This window comes from Podarcis pityusensis (assembly GCF_964106645.2).
Source record: "Podarcis pityusensis genome assembly, chromosome: 6".
Taxonomy (NCBI): Eukaryota; Metazoa; Chordata; class Lepidosauria; order Squamata; family Lacertidae; genus Podarcis; species Podarcis pityusensis.
In genome coordinates, this window is record NC_138030.1 from 39,209,931 (window position 1) to 39,230,204 (window position 20,274).

Here is a 20,274-nt window from a genome sequence, read left to right on the forward strand (position 1 = left end):
TGCAAACTGAACATGAAGTTGAACTGGAATTGGGGTCAAGACTTGGAATGAAGTGATGTGTTCAGGTACAGGTTCCAAGAAAAACAGCTGATACCCATACCCTTAGCCTTCTGAGCCTTTGGTGTTGCCACTGATCTTGCTCCTGAATGCATATATTGTGCAGCAGTAGAAGAGCTGTGTGAACCCCCCCCACCCCCCCACCCAAGGCCATTATATATAATGCCAGGTAAGTCTTATTTTCGAAGGTACCAAGGACTCGCATGGGCCCCAGTAGCTATGGAGGAATTATAGAGGTGGGAGGGATCTTGCAGAACAGCTAGTCCAAACCACTGCTTGATGCAGAACATTCAGAGCTACATGAAGACTGCAGTCAGCAGTGGTGCATACTCTCCTGAAGGCAGTGTTGCATTTGCCAGGATGGGGAGGGGTGCAGGTTGGGGGAACTCTTGAGTTGGTGGCGGCTTCCTGCCTGTGGAAAGCTGCTGCCATCAACCCAGAACTTTCCCGACTTTGTGGACACCTCACCCCATCCTTATCTCAGAGAGCAGCAACTCCACCACTGCTGAAAGGGTGCCATTCAGCACCCTAAAATGCTGGTGATGATCCCATGAATGGCTGTCCATTCTGTGCTTAATAAACTCTAGCGAGGAATAGCCAGCCAGCTCTGTAGGTAATAGATTCCATTGTCAAACACCTCTTACCATCAATAAGATTCTCCTCATGTTCAACCAAAATCTACCTCCCTCTAACTGAAGATCATTAGCTCTCATCTTGCCCCTGGGGCAAAGGAGAAAATTCAAGGCAAACACTGCCCTCTAACCTTTGTGTTTCTGACTAAAGGAGAAGAGGTGTAAAGGTCGGATCAGCTGTAAACTTAGAATGTAAACTCTCAGGATTTTAAGGAGTGGTTTTTGGCAGCTCTTGAGTTGCCTAACATGTAGCCTTCTTTCTTCTTAAGTCAGCACGTAACAGGGCAGCAAGGAGAGTGCCAGAAACACTATTTAGGGAAGCGAGAGGTAGGTGGCAAAGACCAGTCTTTGGGAGAGTACTGTGTTTGTAAATGTATGTATCACCCTATTAAAATTGGATGTGGGTGGAAGAAATCGTCACCCTTTTGGTCTGATCCCTGAAAGGTAGAAGGAAGAGACAGCAAATGCCTACTGGAGGGATTGTTCCCGAATTGGGGTCTAATTTGGCATTGATTCAGATTTCTAGCAATCAAAAGTTGGAACCCTTTGAAAAAGGGAACTGGGTCCCACGTTTTGGTTCAGTCCGTTGCCAAACTTTATCGTATCTACTTGATTAACCAGTTTCTATTTAGACTGCCTTGGCTGCGTTTCCCTATGATGTTCAGCCCTTTTTATTTCTGAATAAATATTTGCAGGAAATTTAAGACAATGTGATGGGCAAGAAGATAGAGACAGGACAGAATGCTGTTCTGCAAGCTGCCTTGGTTGTAAGCTCTACTAAATGTAGGCATTAGAAATATTGAACAAACACGCTGTGTTAGAAAAACTCTGCAGGAATATTGTGAGTGAATGAGGGCTAAGAGAGCAATACTAGTTAAACGCTGCTGCCACACACACACACATTCAAACACACAAACAAACAACAATTTCCACCATCACAATCCTCTGCTCGAGTGGAACAGGATAGAACGGCAGGGGGATGTAAGGAAGCAAACATTGAAGGTGACTCAAGATGGAACATGCAACTTAATTCTGAGCAGAAATCTCTATCAACAGATGACAGAGCTGCTAAGTTTGGAGGCTCCAAAAACTTCAACATCATGAGATTTTGAATGTTGTCTTCTCAATTTCCAGTCTTTACACCATCTGTCTGCATCAGGAGTGGTGATGGGCGGGATGATGGCCAATAATCTGAAGCTGAATTTGGGGAAGGGTCATAGCACAGTAATAGAACATTTGCCTTGTTTGCAGAAGGTCCCAGGTTCAAACTTCAGCATCTCCAGGTGGGGCTGGGAGGACTATTTACCATATCTCTGGAGAGCTGCTGCCAGGCAATGTAGACAATACATGAATCCATGGTCTGACTCAATGTAAGGCAGCTTCTTATGTTCCTAATCCTGACAAAATGGAGATGATGTGGGTCAGTAGTTCCTGAGCAGCTTGGCTCTCAAGTGCTTGAAGGAGCGCCTCCCAAACCAGACTTTGCCAGCAGTGGAAGAGACTCTGTTCGTGGTTCAGGAAATGGTGGCAGTGAGGAGGACAGTCACACAATATGGCATTCCCCATGGCAGCACCACACCTATGGAAGTTCCTTCTAGGTGAAATCAGGCTGTCTCCTCACTTTGAAAATGCACCTATTTATCCAGCTATGATTTGAGTTTGGGAGGTATTGCCTGTTGCTGTTTTATTGCTGGGGGGGCTGGTGAATGCTTTTAATGTGTTCTTTGACATTGTGTTATCTGCCTTGTGCTCCTTTTTGGAAAGGAAGGTGTGGCGTGAAAATAACAACTAAATAAATAATTAGCAACACACTTTTTAAAGCACTGATATATCCTCTTATTCATAAGGCCAGTTAGGAACAAGTATTATTATATTTTTTAAAAGCCCAATGAAATAAAAGCATCAGATTTGCCTTAGCTCTGCAAGAGTCCCTGGCATTCGACAGCATCAGGCTGGAAGCATCCTTTTCTAGCTCAGTTATACATACTAGAACCCAGTAACCCAGTTTGCACAACACACCAGGACAAACTGTGGAGTGGAACTTGCACACACTTTGCTCTTTTTTTGCTGCTGCATTAGGCTAAACCAAGTTTTGGCTTTACAGTGGTACCTCGGGTTAAGTACTTAATTCGTTCCGGAGGTCTGTTCTTAACCTGAAACTGTTCTTAATCTGAAGCACCACTTTAGCTAATGGGGCCTCCTGCTGCCGCTGCACCACCGGAGCCCGATTTCTGTTCTTATCCTGAAGCAAAGTTCTTAACCTGAAGCACTATTTCTAGGTTAGCGGAGTGTGTAACCTGAAGTGTATGTAACCTGAAGCGTATGTAACCCGAGGTACCACTGTACAGTGTTTCCTTGAACTGGGCCAAGGCTACAGCTCAAGACGGGATAAAATAACTTAGTTGCAAGTCCCAGTTTGGATGACATACTAAACCAAAACATGGCTTAGCTCAGTGTGACATTGCAGAGAAGGGGATGGGGGGGGGGGAGCAAAGTGAGCTGCTCTTTGGGAGCCTGCACATTCACACAGTCTCACTAAGCCCAGGTTTGGCTTAGCATGTTGTGTGAATGAGCTCAGTCTCTTGTTTTTCTTATTATGAACAGCTGCTAGGAGTCTCATGGCACTGTAACTATATAATGCTTCCTGACTTTTATAGTTTTATATTTGCTTGAAATGCAGTTTCGAATCATGAGAGTTTGAATAGAGCAAATGAAGAGCAAATACTTGGAGGCAGAAAAGGGTATAGAGATAAGGCTTGGAGAGGTGACCCAGCAAATAGTGGAACAGACCACCCATAAAACTGCCGCTCCATGGCATGATGTGAGCATCGCTTCTGTTCTGATGACATATGTAAGCAAGAACATTGTCCCTCAGAAAGGTTTCGATGTTGACGAAGATGATAATGGGGCCTCTAGATATACTGAGATATAACAAGCCCTCCTTGCCTAGGGGTTCTTTCCACACATCCTGCTGGAATCAATAGCAAAACTGCCATAGATTTTAATAGAAATAGATTAGGTCCTATTAAAACAGTGGCAAGAGTGTTTTCTGGTCTTCAGTGTATGTTGCCAGACACATCTGTACATTGCGACTGCCCTCTAGTGCATCATTTTAGAATTTCATCACACAGTCAAATCTATGTAGTTCATAAATCCTTTGAACTTCTAAAAGTTATTTAAAACTTTCAAACTCTCTAACTTTTAATAAATGAACTGGTTAGTCAATTAGTATAAATATTACTGTATGCAATGAATTTTGAGGATGTTTCTTCGAGCTCACAGTTTCTCTTAGCTAAATAACACAATATTATGGGGAAATTATCTCAAATTCATTACCCGGATCAAGCGATATTCACAATGCCAGGCTGAACATTGCTAATGATTCTTATTTTTTATGTTTTCACTTAAGATTCTATGCAGGATTATTTAGCTGATGTACTATTGAAGTCTGTTTAACACACACACACACACACACACACACACAATATCCCTATCTTAGATGTTGCCTATTTACAGATGTAATCGTTTCTTTTTGAATTTCAGTTTGTATGAGAAACCTGGGATCTCAGGTTTAGGACCCTTGAGTAAAATGGCCATCCTGGCCTTCATCTTTTTGTTGGCCTTTGTCCAAGCTGAATCTGCAAGCCGTGAGTATTTAACCAACCACCGGGATATTAAGAACACTGTACATCTTCATAGGGCAGTAACCCAAAACATTTGTACCCCTTGGTATAGTTTAACCAACAGGCACTTGTGAAGAAACAAATACGTAAGGAATGATCTTGCAAATCCCAGTACATATAAGTCCCATGAATCTTAATGGATTGATTTAAATTCATGGAACGTAAATATGCCTAACTTTGATTGGGATATGTTCCTGTATATTTTAGTGTTTGTTCCAGATGGTACTAAAATTAATTCTGCTTATTTTTTAAAAATTCTGATAACCTGGGTGGTGCCCTGGCTTTTCTAATCATATGCTGATGTTTCTAAAGTGTAAACTGCGAAGAAGTGGCCTCCTTCAGTAATATGTTGCTCAGCCTAAAAAGCAGAGGCAGGCTTTATAGATGGTTATTATATAGATGAAAGTGAGGTGCTGTAAAGGCATTTGACACTGTCCAGCTGCCCTTTCTGTTTGCAACACAACAAACCTGCAATGTTGGAAGAACTTTTAGAATGCAGGGTGTTCAATCCAATACGAAATAAGAAATCTGTATGAATGGGATTATACCCCTTAGCATTTCAATTTAACCACTTTCCCTAAAGGGCTGCTTTCCCCCATACAAATCTGCAGAGATCCTGAGATCATAGACCCTTCTGAGCATGCCAACCCTCAGAAAGGTCCGGAGGATGGTGAGGAGAGCCTTCTCTGTAGCGATATATGTCAGAAGCTGCCTAATATGGAATAGGATGTCCCTATTTTCATCGGAAAAATGTTGGCAAGTATGACATGCTTGCTTTCCCAAGCATTTGGGACGTACCAATATGGTACTGTAGCATTAAAACAATTTTTAGTATGCTTACGTCGTTTATTATTACTTACAAAAATGCAGGATCCTCAACCTGTTTGGGGAGAAGCTACAGATATGCAACATATAAGGTGTCGGGGCAGGGCAGAACGGGATTTAAGTTTCATTTGTCAGCAGATCACACAAAGTGCATATGGCAGAGGCTCAATCTTATTTAAGGCTTGTAGTTGACACTCTCCATAATTTCAGCTTTTATTTTAGTGATGCGGTGGCAGCTAGTGATGTGCACTGTTTGTTTCCCTTTTCAGTGTTAACTTCAAGTCCCATATTTGGACCACGGCAGGTGACTGGGTTGCTTGGAGGCTCAGTGACTGTGAAATGCTTTTACCCTCCCACTAGTGTGAATAGACACAGCAGGAAGTACTGGTGCAAGGAATCAACACGGCAATGTTCAACCATCATTTCTAGCAATGGCTATGTTGCTGGAGCGTTCAAAGGCAGAGCCTTAATAACAGACTTTCCAGAGAATGGCATATTCACTATATTAATATCAGAGCTTAGAAGAGGAGACATGGGGATGTACAAATGTGGTGTTTCACTAAATGACAATGGACTGTCTTTCAGAGTGAAGCTGGATGTTTCCGAAGGTAAATATATAATGCTACTTTATTTTCTGTCAGAAGCAGGCTACAAATATCCATTTATCTATGGCTTATTGGAAGATGAGATTTTTAGTTTCCACTTTTTCCTGCTTCATCCTCTGCATAACTAAATAATCTTATTGTTTTATTGTTTTATTCTGGGACAAACAAATTCTGAATACATATGAGCTGTGGATGGGAATGTAAGTGAGTGGGAAGGGGGGTAACATAGTGGTAACTGTGTCACTTCTTGACACGAACAGTTGTAGATGGGGAGTGAGAAAGTCCTTGAAGTCTCCAACTGTTTAATTACTTTTTTTGGGGGGGGGGGAGCTAATGGAAGAAATGTAGGAGGTCATAACATGTAGAACCATGGAGCAATACATAGTGCAATGCAGAACAACATGAGATTGTAGAATGGAAGATGGAGAATTGGTAAAGCTATGTCTCCTTACTATAGATTCAACAGTTCCGGATGAAGCTCAACTCATTTATGTTGAGCAGCATGGATCAGTGACTATGAACTGTGACTTGGGTGCGCAATATGCAAGTGCTCGGAAGTACCTGTGCAAGATGTCAAAGAATGATTGCTACACTGTTATTGACTCGTATGGAAAAATTGACCCAGCCTACGAAGGAAGAGTTATGCTGACCTTTCTTGGGACTCCTGGATCATTCAGTATCTTTATGACCCAGTTAAAGAAGAAAGATTCAGGGTCATATCTCTGTGGAGCTGGAATCTATGGGGCAGGGGGAGAATCCAAGGAACTGGATATACATGTCTATGAAGGTGGGTAATGGGCTGGGAGATTTTGCAGTCCTAAATGCAAACAATGTGCCCTCTTAATCCTTGCCTATCATGTCTGATAAAATCTAGTAGGCGGGAATTGACTGGATGGCTCTAGGGAGTGGACAATGTCTCACTATGGGAGGACGTTATGCCCACTGCCTTGAAGGAGGCCCCTCTTGAAGAGGTCCTCTCTGGATCCAGAGGTTTTACAAAATTACGATCCAGTCTCTAATATTCCTTTTACTGGGCAAGGTGATTGAGAAGGTAGTTGCCAGCTAGCTACGGGTATGTCTGGAAGAAGCAGATTATTTAGATACATTCCAGTCCAGTTTCAAACCCAGTTTCAGCACCGAAACAGTGGGAAATGCGATCCTGTTGGTTTCCTTGACATCTCCGTGGCTTTTGATACCACTGTCTATCGTGTTCATCTGGAGCAACTCAAGGAAGTGAGAATTGTATTACAGTGGTTCTACTCCTATCTGCAGTAGTAGTACAGTACTAGGAGAATGTTTCTTGGCTCCATGGCTTTTGGGCTGTGGGATCCCACAAGGGTCCATTCTGTCTACTATATTACAACATCTCTATGAAACCATTCGGAGCTATCATCTGGGGATTTTGAGCATGGTGTTATTAGTAAGCTAAATGGCATTAAACGTGGCTTCTGTAGTTGACCACTTTTGTAATGTTTTATTTTGAAATCTTTAAGATAATATTTCAGTTTTCCGTTAATGATGTTGCTTTGAATATACACTTGACTTTATCCCATAATGTTTTATTCTATATTGTTTTATCTGATATTTTAATGTAAACTTCTTGAAGATTTTTTTTTCTTAAATACATACAGGGGTATAGAAATGAAATTAACAACAACAGCAACAATATAATTTCATGCCTTCTCTTTCTCCAGGGTCTTTGGTGCCCAAAGGACAACCTGTAGCAAGAGGAGTCCAAGGTGGATCAGTGTCTGTTGAATGCCATTATGATCCAAAAGAGAATTATACACGCAAACAGTGGTGCAAGTTAGAAAAAAACAGGTGCCTTCCATTAATAAATGACTTTGGGTATGTGATGGATTCCTATGAGGGAAGAATAGTGATGCATGATAACCCAAGTAATGGAACATTCACCATCCTGTTGAACCAACTGAATGAGAAGGATGCAGGGTTCTATTGGTGTGTAGTAGATGGAAAAGAGGAAAGAAGGTCAGCAACAGAGCTGAAGATTGTAGAAGGTAACAGACCATGTTTCTTCTAATGTGCTTCTCAGCAGAACTATATGCCTCTTTTGTTCAGTGTTGCAGAGCCTAAGCTGATACAGCACAGCAGGATCAAATGGAATCAGTCCTAAATATTATACTTGTTTTTCAAAGGGACTTTGTTGCAGATAATGAGAATAATCCAGACAGAAGCAAGCTGGATATGACATGAAATGCATTATCGCATAAAATACCCAGTCTTGTTTTTGGTTTGTAAAAAAGGGGCACTATTCACTGGGGGAGAGAGCAGGATTGGTTCAATGATAGGTAGGGTTTGGGAAGAAGAATGTAACTTATTTCCTGAGACCCCAGTGAAAACACCCCTCCCCCATTTGCATTAGTGATAATGGGAACTTTATTTCAGTGGAAATCCTACATAGAGTGTGGGAGGTGGGTAGATGGATAAATTGCAGTGGGTAGGTGGGTGGGATGGGTTAGACTGCCCTTCCCAACCCACTGGGGTTTTGATCCTTGTAGGATTATTCTCACAATGGTAGTTTACACTAAGAAAAAGTGCATATTAAATGTCTCATTTAATTCCCATTAATTTCAGTAAGAGAGACCAACTTAATTCTATCATTGAGATGAATGGGAATGAAAAGAGATTTATTCCTGCTAGATAATAGCCAGTTCTTTAAAATCACAGCAAATAGTTTCAGACAAACTCATTTGTGGATCTGGCTGTCTACATGTCCTTATTAGGGTACATTCAGAATAGCAATTCTTTGCAGATTCTGCTAAAGAAAATAAGGCAAGGATATGCTATCCAATTTTGAAATTTAATCACTAACTCTGCTTCCTGGTTTTATTGTTGCTGTTTACCTCCTTGAAGAGATAGGACTGCTCTGATAACTGCTTGTCCAGAGCTGCCATTGTTATACTCCTCCGCCACTTCCTTCCTTTACAGGAAATGTGTATCCAGTGCAGCCATTCCACTAGATAGCTTGTTAATTCCATCTGCTAATTTCTTAAGAAGCTAAAATAGGCTGTCTACACAAAGGGGCGGAGGAAGGGGGTGCGGTGGGGGCGGGGTGCCCCGGGTGTCACTACTAAGGGGTGTGTGCGACCAAATGCCAGGCTGCACTCTCCGTGGGGCCTGCAGTGTGCCTGAGCTACGCATCTCTCCTGGTAGTGACACGGTGGCTTGGGCGCCCGCAGGCTCTGTGCTGCCCCAAATGGTCTGCTCGCCACCTCCCCCTCAGCTGTAGGGCGGCTGAGTGGGAGGAGGCAGACAGACTCCTCTGAGGCCCCATGGAGTGTCCTGCCTCAGCTTGCCCCATCCCGCGGGCGGCTGGCCCCATCCCACAGTCGGCTAGCCCTGCCCCATGGTGCTCGATCAGCTTGCTCCGCCACTGTCTATACATCATATATTTGAAGCACCTTAAAAACATATTTCCCCCGTGCAGAATCCTTGGGACAGTAGTTTATCCCTTATAGAGCTACAATTCCCATTCCCACGATCCTATTTGGGGAGTGTGCATGCTTTGAAGGAACTTTAAAGGTATGGCCTATTGAGCCTAATAATCAGCCAGCAGGCCCTGCCACTTCATAGGCCTATAAACCTAGGGTTGGAGGTTTCATTTCGATTCTTACTATGCCTTTTATCTTTCCGTTGAAAGGGAAAAACCCAAAGTACATTCTACTTGGGTTTTCTGCAGCAAATACTATCTATAATTGCCTAGTTCATGCATTCTATTTGTCACATGACATATTCATCTGCTTAGGAAGGTCTGGTCTGGTCCAGTTAGGGGCGTTTGATGTGATATATTGTATACCAGCTATTTCATTTAATAATGCTAAAATTAGGCTCTCTGTCTTTGATTTAAAGTGATTTACTGATGGCCTATTTACTTCTAATTTTCCCCCGCTTTTGAAACAGGGAAACCCAATTTAGTAATAGATAATGAGATCAACGCTGTTGTCGGTGCCCCACTGAAACTATCATGCTCTTACTCATGTGAATATGCTGATTATGAGAAGTATTGGTGCAAGTGGAAGAATACTGGATGTGAACCTCTCGTCTTATCCACCCAAAATGAAAACGGCTTGGTGGTTAACTGTGATGCAACCAACAGAATTTTGTCGCTGAATTTTGACCAAGTGTCACGAACAGATCAAGGGTGGTATTGGTGTGGAGTCAGACGTGGAGGTCACTATGCAGAAACAACTGCAATGCATCTGGAAGTGCAAGAAGGTGAGCTTCAGTTCTGATCAGAGGGACAACACAGTAGGTTTCATATCCTGTACTGTCCACATTTTACCAGGCCTATTATGGGTTGCTTCCAAATTTTGACACATTATATTTAGTGAGCACTTCAAGATGTCTACTCTCAAGTTATGGAGCAGATTTATGCTTGTGGGTCTTTGCCTTTCATGGATGACATGATTTAGCTATGCTCCTGGTTTCCTAGAGTGCCATAATTCATATTTAAACCACTCAGTTAAACAATTCAGAAGATACTTTTTCTATAATTTGATTCTGCGAGTAACACAGATTGGCAACAATTAAACACAGGAGCATTTAAAGGCACTTCCACACAGCAGATTATTGTGGATTACTGAGGCATGCATGCTCTTTTAGCCTCTGCATAGAGCCCTTTGCCCTTCCTTTGCCAATAATTCATGTTAGTTTACAACAGCTTCTCATTTTGTCTAAAGCAGGAATCTATCACCCAGGATCTTAAACCATGGCTTGGTTTAATATCCTGGTTTAATATCCGTTTCTATGATAGTAAACCTTTTGTTTGGACAAAATGAGAAACGGTAGTTAATTAAAGCCTCCTTGGTTTTATTGTGAATAATAGGGCAGGTATGAAGGGGGTCTGTGTGCAAGCAATAAGCCATGATACAACCATTATCAGAAGGTACTGACTATTTTATTTCTTTTCTGTTTCTTTTTGTTTTCTTATATGTTGCTTGATACCAATTTCCCAAACATGCTTAAATAGTGTTTCAAAACCCTAAAGAAGATTCCAGTGCCGACAAAGAACCCAGTGATATAATTCCTGAAGTCAACCCTAGAAGCAGGGGCCTTCCCTTAAATGAAGCTAAGGAGGCAACTGGAGTTGAAAGCCCAGTAGACAGGTGAGCGACTGTAAAAGCCTTAAGGATGATGTGTGAGTGCATTGTATAAGGAGAAGCAAGGGATCTAAAAGAAGAAGCAAGTCACATTTTGTTACTGAATTTATCATTTTGAGCAATCAGATAAACTGACAGTTAGCACTTGCTGAGGGCCAGGCCTGCTCCCCTTTGTGTAAAAATAGAGTCCAATTTGAAATACAAAGAGAACACACAGAGGAAGAGTGCAGAGCCAGTTCTCACCCGCTTCCTGTGATCTACCTCCCTGCAGCTTTTCTCCCCAGACATTTTTCTGCTTGTCAGAGAAAAGGGCTTGAGCTGAGGAATGAGAAGCAGAATGGTAGGAGAAGGGTCCTCTATTTCTCACCTGTATGTCCCTTTGCTTTCAAAATTAGACCTCCCTCCCTCTTTCTGTGTGATTGGGGCTCTTCCATGTTGAAAAACTCATGGAGCTACCATAAGCATGTAAAGTTTGCTCCTAATACTAATAGATTCTGGGAATGTACCTGAAGTATTTAAAATATCGTAAGAATATAAGTAACGCCATGTCAACAGAATATTTAGGCAAGTTTATCTGTTTCCTAAAATTTGTATGCACTGGTTATTCATTCTAAAGTTACTACAGTTCCAATTCAACTTCTCTTTCAGCCATGAAGATAGCAAAAATTCCTCAGTTCTGGTCTCCACTTTAGTCCCCCTTGGAGTTGTATTTCTGCTTCTTGTCGCAATTGGTATTGTTGTGAAGCGCAAGGTTTTCAAGCATTCAGGTGAATCTATACAAGTTCTAGGGTGTGTGGAATATAATTGTAAATTTATGTACTTTTTGTTGTAATTTTTGAGTTATAATTTTAATTTTGTTATAATTTGAGCACTTGAATTATCACTTCCCAAACAATATATTGTGAACATTAGCAAGGTGAACTTCAGAAACGTTTTCCTTGGGTTCATGTTGCCTTGGGATCTCTCTTTGTCTCTGAACTCCTGTTAGAAACAACTCACAGGCCATGAATGCCCAGATGCACTTGAAGGCTCATATACTCTATGAAGCTATACTGGCGTCCTTTTGTCTTCTGGATCACGGTTAAGAGTAAGAGTGTAATGGTCCTGGTATGAAGTATTCACATGGGTGGCACAGCAGCACAATCACAAATTCTACCTGTTAGCCTGATGAGAGAGCCACAAATATTTTCTCTGGCTGAAATCCTATGCTTGCTTTCTTTGTAGCTGCAATGAATGAAGAGGACCTTGCTTCAGAATTTGAGATGGGTTGATATGTCTCAATATTTTGGCTTCTCTCCATGTCTCATCCGCCCCCCCCCCCCCCAGTCTTAAGTTCAGTTATCCACATTTCTACATCAGTTTGCTTTTTTTTTTTTTAAGTCCTCACGGAAATTCATTAGCATTTTTGTGCAAATTTCTCCTACTATGTATGTTTTTTATATGCAATTTTGCATAAAGTACACAATTTTTGTAAACCATTTTTTTTCTGATATAATGCATTATTTTCACCAGTATATGTATTTATATGCACAATTTACCACAGTATTATGGATTTTTGTTCACATTATGTGGCTGAAGAACTGCATTGCATTTCCCCACTCCTTTCTACAGATTTGGTCTCAGTTGGAAGCTACAGGACAAACATCAGCATGACAGATTTTGAGAATGTGAGACAGTATGGAGCAAAGGACAATGTATGCATGGAAGATGCTAATGAGACCCAATTAGGGACCATGGATGGTAAGACCCCTGTATAACATTTACTCTAGCTACAACTAGGTGTTAATGGGGAGAGACAATGCAATATAGTGATTCAGTTAAGAAAGTTGTGTATTCATGGAAGAGCTTTCTTTTATTTTCATGTTCAGCCCCTTAACATCTCTCATTCTTTACAGAGAATATAACCAGTGGCAGTCCTAAGGAGACTGGTAAACCAAAGAAGACAAAGAGGGTAAGAGCGAGCTAGATTAACAGGACTATAATAGTCCCTTGGTAATCCCAGTTACGAAGCAGGGGGAAAAAACACCTTATTTTAAAAGCTTCTAGTGTTCTTTGCATGTTACTGTATTAAGCAAGGACTTTGGGGGCGGTTCCCCCTAAACTGTCACACTCCTTCCCTTCCTTTCAGAAGGATGCACAAACCGTTAGTTAGTTTAATTTGTTATTTCTCTTCCTTTTTTAAAAAAGTCTACTTTCTTTTCTTTTGTTGTCTGTTGATTGTAGTTTCACATTAACTGTTGTTTAAATTTACGTTTCAGTTTGCTAGCCCCTTTGTGAACCATCATGGATGAAAAATGGTATAGACTGTTGCAGGCAGTAAACTAGTTAGATCAAACTAGCTGCCTTCATGTGTGCAGCACATGAAAGGGTGCCCCAGGGAATGCTGGGAATGCTGCTGGTTTCACCCCTGGATGGTCACACATTGGTATGGATGCCTGCATTAAAGGAGCAAAGCGTGTGAGAATCTGTGTGCATGCGGGCTTCCACATTACTGATCATGCAGGGGTGCAAATCATATGAAAACCTACCCATGAGCAGCTGCTTCTTTGATGCAGACATCTAAGATATCTCTGAGTGCTTCACAAACTGGAGCTCTCTCTGAGAAAGCGGCCATTTTGTCACATGGACCAAGTTAAAATAGTACTGGGGTTTCTGTTTGTTCTTTTAGGGCTCCACGGAGGAAATTGAGATGGCTTATACCACAGTCCTGCTGAATGAAGGCAACAAGACCCCTGCAAGAAGAGACCAGGAACAATAGAGCTTTGCAGATGGCTGAAGAGTTTGATTGCAAATGCTGGAAGACTGGTGGAAGCCAATTATGCAATAATGACTAAAGACAGCCTATGATTAGAATAAGTGAATAGCGAGCTATGCTGAGATCCTAAGATTTCCCCAAATTGTTTCAGTTCTGCCACATACTATACAATATTTCTTGATCAACATATACTCCTTTAAGGGTCAATAGTTTCATATCAAAATTATATAATTAATAAAGTTTTGTGATTTAGGAGAAATGTACTGATGGTAAGAGCAGTTAAACAATGGAAGCAATTGCCTAGAGGGGTGGTGGGACTCTTCCCTCACTGGAAGTCCTCAAGCACAGCTGGACAGTCAACTGTTGGAAGTGCTGTAGCTCTGGATTTCCTGGTGTTGAATTCAGTCCCCTACAAATCTGTGCCTGATTGATTGATCTTCTTTCTCTCACCACATCCACACAAAACATTTAAAGCACTATTATACCACTTTAAAAGTCATGGAAACTGTATTTTGTTATGGGTGCTGACCTTGCAGAGCTGCATTTCCCAGCACCCTCAACATTTCCCATGAGTCTTCATGACTGTTCAAATAGTACAATGGTGCTTTAAATGTATGGTGTGGAAGCCCCCCACCCTCTTTCCACTCCACCACATTTTAGAGATTTTCATTTCATGCAGTTTTATTGAGAAAATGTAAAACAAAACAAAATGAAGCAATAATCAGAAAAGCAATGAAACTAGGATCACATAATCATGCAATCATGAATAGAAGGAAAGGGATGGGGAGGTTGGGGGGGGACTATGATTCTGTACCTGATTATTTTTGTGAAACGCTGAAACATTTTAAATTAATAGGTATTGATTTGGAAACTTTATACAAATGTTGTGCCCATCTGTATATGAAAACAACAGCTGGATTTTGCTGTTGATGGCCTCTGGATAATGAGAAAAATAATCGTTTAAAAATTAATTCAGTAAACGCAAAACATAAAAAGATTATTTTTTTGTTTGTGAGCCTGACTCTGTAATCTATAATCATCTGGAATCAGTGACTTTATAGTTATTTGTATGCAATGTTTTTGAGCAGTGTGTTCTGACATAAAAATATCCTGAATGTGAATTTGGAAGTTGAGTTTGTTGCTGATTTTGAGAGGGAACTGATGATTTTGAGAGAGAAGCACGTTATGAAGATCTGGATATATGTATCCATTGCTAGATGAGGTGTTTACATTTTACAACAAGGAGACATCCCTGAATAGCAAATGCAACATAGTTCTGTTACACACTTGATAGAGCAAACTGGAATCAAATGTTGAGCATCTGGTAACCACTCTTTCGTTCATCATTTTTGATCTGTGGCCATTTCAATAGGAACCAAATCACTGGGGGGGAGGGGAATAAAATTTGCTTTGGTAAGAATAAAAGGGGTTGGGGGTGCAGACAAGCACCTTTGTTTCATGGGCATGCCAGTAGCATGATAGTTACAGATACAGAATGGCTCCTTTACTGTGCCTCATATATTATATAGTGATAGAGTTGAAACCTTTGGTCACACTGCAAGCCTATAGTACTATATCTATTTTGTGAAATTGGTCTTGTTTACCTTCCTTCTACTTGGTTTGTTTACACAAAGGAGTCAAGTTGCACAACTAGATCTACAAGCTACATGTAAACATAATGAATAGAGCATCTGACTAGATTGGTTCATCATCCCATCTGGGCAAAGGATGCAAATCCCAGACTTCCGGGACAGCGCCATCGGCAATGGCGGAGTTCCTCTGACCGAGAGGAACCCGCTCCGTGAAAATCGGGTCTTGCCGCCGCGGCGAAGGCGGAGACCCTCTAAAAATCCCAGGCGGAGGAAGCCTGGGAACGTGGGATTCGGCTGACACCAGGAGCGCCTCCCCTACTCGCAGGGAAACCCTTTTTCGGGGATCCGAAGCAACATGGGGTGAGTGGCGCGGTGTTTTGAATCAACCGCTACTTTTACGGAGTGAAGCCGCACAGCCGTTGCCGGAGAGCGCTGACTTTTTCCTGTGGACAATTGGACTCTAAACAAGTACCCGTGAGTAGAACGGAAAATTGGATTAAGAAATATTTTAATTTGGCATCGAAACGGGAAGGTTCTAAACAGGAAGTCCGCCTCCCATTTTTTGTAAATAGATTGAAGCAAAAATTTTGTAAGCTAAAGTCTGGAAAGTCGTATATAAAGTTCTAAATTTCCTTCATTCATCACCACCAAAACCCCTCTTGGAAGCAGGAGAAAAGAGGGGGATTTTTGACTGTTTAATCCTGCAGGAGAGAGAGTAAAGAAAGATAAATTTTCCACCGTCTCAAATCTGGGAACGGGGTGTCAGAGACAGGAATTTATGGGGAAGTTCATCGACTGTGAATGGAACGTCTTTTGACAGATAGTAAAAAAAAAAGAAAAAAAAAAGAGAGAAATAAATTGACTCCAATGTTGCTTCTTGCAATCAAAAGAAACAAAGTATTTGAAATGTGAAAGTATTTTTTCTTTGTTGGTCCTGCTTTTAAAAGATGGATACAAATAGAAATTGTCTCCTCTAGAGGGAGCTTGTTAATTTGTTGCCGGAGCTGATCTGGAGACCTCACAGCTGTATGATTAGGATCGTGAGACCAGACTCTAACCTTGGGGGAAAAAATGTGTTTACAAGAAGTCTTGGTGCTTGCTTTTTGCAAGACAAGTGCTTTGCTGGAGCAGATGCATGAGAAGATGGATTTGATGACTATTGCAGTTAAAAACTTTGGACAAACGGCGAATACCCATATAGAAACCATTCAGGAACCAGCCCAGGAATCTGTTTTGATAGGGCAAGCACAAGTGCAGAAGAAAATGGAGGAGGTTGCTGTTGAACCTCAAATAACACAAATGGAGAGATCCGAGGCCTTGCAGGAGTATAAGCCGCTGTTCTTGAAGTTTGAATCTGGAGTGGACCAGGGGGGGTCTGGAGTTGTGAGGGCTCTTAATTTTGGAAAGACTTTGAAACATGCTTTTAAATACTTTCTGGATTACAGTGTTGACTGTGGGGAATGGGACTGTGGGGAATGGGCTGATCTGCTGAGGAGAGATGGAGATACTTTTGGATTGGAGTCCTCCCGAGACCTACCCCCCAATGAGAAAGGAAAGAAAATAAGAAAAAGATCAACAAAAGACAAAGTAAAGGGCAGGTATAAACAAGAAGAAGACCTGCAGAAAGGACATGGAAAAGACTTAAGAGCCTCGGACATAAGAGCACCAGGTTGATGGATTAGATGGACGAGAAAGGACTGACAAAACCCGAGACCAGGAAGAAGAGACGATGGATGAAGACTGGAAGAAAGTTTTAAAAATTTATTTAGAAAAGTATTGTAAAATTAATGAGTATTAGGAAAATGTTGGAATGAAATTATTTGGCTTTAGCAGAAATGTCAAAAAGAATTATGTAAGAATATGTTATGGTTAAAAAAATTTGGTATATATAAGATTTAAGTTTTAAGTTTTAGGGTTTTTTAGGGTAAGATAAGGTTAAAATAGATTAAGGTAAGTTAATGACAGACTATTGTGAAAGATGGAAAGGATTTGCTGAGATAATTAACAACTAGAATACAAAAAAGGGAGGTGTGAGGAGGTCGTGGAAATAAGTTAATGAAAGTTAAGGATTTGGGAATATTAGATTTGTTTTTTAATTTTTTGTTTATTTTTGTTTTTTGATTTAGATGCATTGTGTGGTTTTTTTTTTGACTTTGGTTTTTATTGATCTGTATTGTTTAATTGTTATGTTTATCTACTTCTTTCTCTCTTTTTCTCCTTCTCTTGTCTTCTCTTTCTTTTTTCTTTGTAACTTTAAAATTCTCAATAATTATCATTTAAAAAAAAAAAAAGGATGCAAATCCCAGCTGAAATATTCCTATGTGGTTGGCGCTAATGCATCTATTGACCAGATTTTTATTGCTGCAAGGTAGCTATAGGAGACCAGCACACTCTTTCTCAAATATCACACCAACGGTTTGTTTCTGGAAAAGCCAGCAAATAAATCAAAATACGTAATCATTTAAATATTAACTTTTGGACAATCTGAATTGCCAAGTCTGCTAATTATATCACATCATATCATCTGATATAATCAGTCGATATGATGCTACAGTTCCTCCGATTGTATTCATTTGTACAGAATTTCAGTTTCTATGCATTAGAACTGAAAAGAAGTGGGGGGAATTCTCAAGTTATTTTTGCTGACATTTGGTGAATGTATATTCCGTGAGTTCGATTCCCCCCTTTCCTCATTTTATCAATTTTAGATCAAAGCAGATGCTTGCAGAAGCACTTCGGTGGTTGGCTGCTGTGAGAAAAGGACACTAGACTAGATTGGTTATTGGCTGTTCTTATGAAATCTTTCTGGAAAACCACAACAGAGTCTATGCCAAAGTCTCTCATAAAACCTTTTCAATATAAGCCCCTTTTCTACCTCAAATACATCAATGGACAATTCTCAAACCTGCCCCTCTCTTACACCGCCAAGTTTCCAATCATCCCGTTGAATAATTTTCTACCTATAAGCCATGAACCTACTGCTCCAGTTTCTTATTATAATGATGGAATGTGATTTAGCTGACTCACAGACAACATAAGGTTGTTTAACAGAACTAACGACCAAAGTTGCTATAAAAGATTCAGACAGCATCTCCAATATTTGCACTTGTCAGTTGTAATAGGGTAATGACAGTTTAAGCCAGGAGAGGGTGCAAGAGGCACACAGACTAAGAATGATTAGAGGTGTTCTCATCCCTCTCTCTCTTCCTGGCACTGGGGATGTTTTTCTGACAGGAGGGGGGGGGGGGCTTTTGGTGGGAAGCTGCAGGTGGAAGCGAAAGTGGTCTGCAAGGGGGTGGGGATATTGTGACCTTTTTGTGGGGTTAGAGACTGAGGAGGAAAGTACACCTTGTGAACTTGCTGAGGGAAACCGATGCAAGGAGAGGGGAGGTGGTGTGGTCATGAGGGAAACTGAGACAGGCAGAGGAAGTATATTGTGGTCCTGGCAAGGGAGGGAAACTGAGGCAGGGAAACTCTGTTTGGTACTCTGTATAAATAGCAGCCAATCTGACACCACAGTTGCTATAGCTTTTGCAGGCAGTGCTGGGGAAGAAGAAGGTGGCAATAAGGTTGGGGCTGTGTGGATACACTGGCAGGAGCACCAGATTGGCCCGGACAGTACAATACAATTGCGTCTTGCACTGGGGTGGCATTCTGGGAGTGGCACGTATACACAAAAACATGTATGCACAAACCACTCCCTTGGAACCACTGCTTGGTCTTTGGAGGCACTGTTGTTCCTGGGAGCTGTTCTGCCTCTTCTTCAGAAGCCAAGGTCCCTTTCTGCAGGGTGGGATCCCTGCCTGTCTCCTGGCAGATCCCAAGGTCCAAGCTACTACAGAGTTGTTGTTATGGGCTGTTCCTAAGTTTCTGGGATCCCCAGATCCTCCTTGGCAAGCTATTCTGAGGAAAAAGAGTAATCTGGTGAGGGAAGAATATCCTGCTATACTGCATATCACCAGCCAGATGCTTAGGACTAGAAGACAAAAGCTAGATTTATCCATCTTCCCAAGCCTCCCCTCCCTGCTTCACAGGTGGTGGTGGGGAGTAGTAAATTGATCATCTAACTCAGGCTAGATACATACAATAACAGATGGGGGCCAGAAAGTCCTATATAAATGATAGTCTTCTTATTACAATATTTTGATGTTTCAAGACATATAATTCCTTCCAAACTATTAGTTTCAAAATAAAAATTGAGTCAATTTACACATCATTTATGAAGTGCACACTTGCTCTGTCTGCTCATTTGAAGACATAATATCCCAGTCCTAGAAGTGCTTCAGTCTTAATCCAGATTGTTGACCCAGATGGATTTCTGCTTGTGTTTTATGTATGTGTTTACAGTATCGATACACTGCCTTTAAACAGTGCTTCTCAAGAGAGGTTGCATGCCAGTATGTTCCCTCCTAAGCCCCTTAGGCAAATATCTGCCACAGACAGAGACTACTTAAAGGATAGATTTTAGATCTCAGATTAGCACAGGCTATAAATTCCACCACTCACCACTGAGAGCTGTAGAATGTTCCCAGCTGCTAAGTCTCCTTACAAGCCGGCAGCATCCTACACAGAACCCCCCCCCCCCACCTTGTATCTGGATCAAAAACGTGTGAAAGTCCAGGAACATTATTTGACAGAGTGTCACTATTTATAGACTATTATTGGCGTGTTCTGGTCCATGGGGTCACGAAGAGTCGGACACAACTAAATGACTAATCAACAACATTGGGTTTTCAAACAAATCTGGGTGAATAGGACTATTACTACAAATTGCCCTCAGGCAATAATTGGCCAAAGTCTTGGACCTGATAAGAAGTGTTAATTCTGCAATTTGAGGCAGAGGTAAGAATGGACAAAGAGAGACACCGAGAGAAGTGCTTTTGGGTTCTGTAAACTAATATTCTGGCATGGTCACTGTCTCTTTCTGGAGAGCTATGGTGAGATAGAGATGGGCTTTGGCTACTTGGTGGGACTGTTTTTAAAAGCCTATACAGTGATACCTCGG

At 41.3% G+C, this 20,274-nt stretch overlaps 1 protein-coding gene across 2 annotated transcripts in view; it reads left to right on the plus strand.

The window, feature by feature from the left end:
• The window catches only part of PIGR (polymeric immunoglobulin receptor), a 34,013-nt gene extending 19,215 nt beyond the window's left edge, over positions 1–14,798 (plus strand). The window contains exons 1-11 of one of the 2 annotated variants that reach the window (XM_081010634.1): positions 928–1,016; positions 4,233–4,336; positions 5,467–5,805; positions 6,260–6,589; positions 7,497–7,820; positions 9,724–10,038; positions 10,793–10,928; positions 11,571–11,689; positions 12,534–12,662; positions 12,818–12,873; positions 13,591–14,798. In XM_081010634.1, coding sequence (XP_080866760.1) covers positions 4,279–4,336; positions 5,467–5,805; positions 6,260–6,589; positions 7,497–7,820; positions 9,724–10,038; positions 10,793–10,928; positions 11,571–11,689; positions 12,534–12,662; positions 12,818–12,873; positions 13,591–13,680 — 1,896 coding nt within the window. In that variant the 5' untranslated portion in view covers positions 928–1,016; positions 4,233–4,278 and the 3' untranslated portion in view covers positions 13,681–14,798. Of the gene's footprint in view, positions 1–927; positions 1,017–4,232; positions 4,337–5,466; positions 5,806–6,259; positions 6,590–7,496; positions 7,821–9,723; positions 10,039–10,792; positions 10,929–11,570; positions 11,690–12,533; positions 12,663–12,817; positions 12,874–13,590 lie in introns of those variants that run through there. The other variant, XM_081010633.1, reaches the window with a different exon arrangement.
• The last annotated feature ends 5,476 nt before the right edge of the window (positions 14,799–20,274 follow it).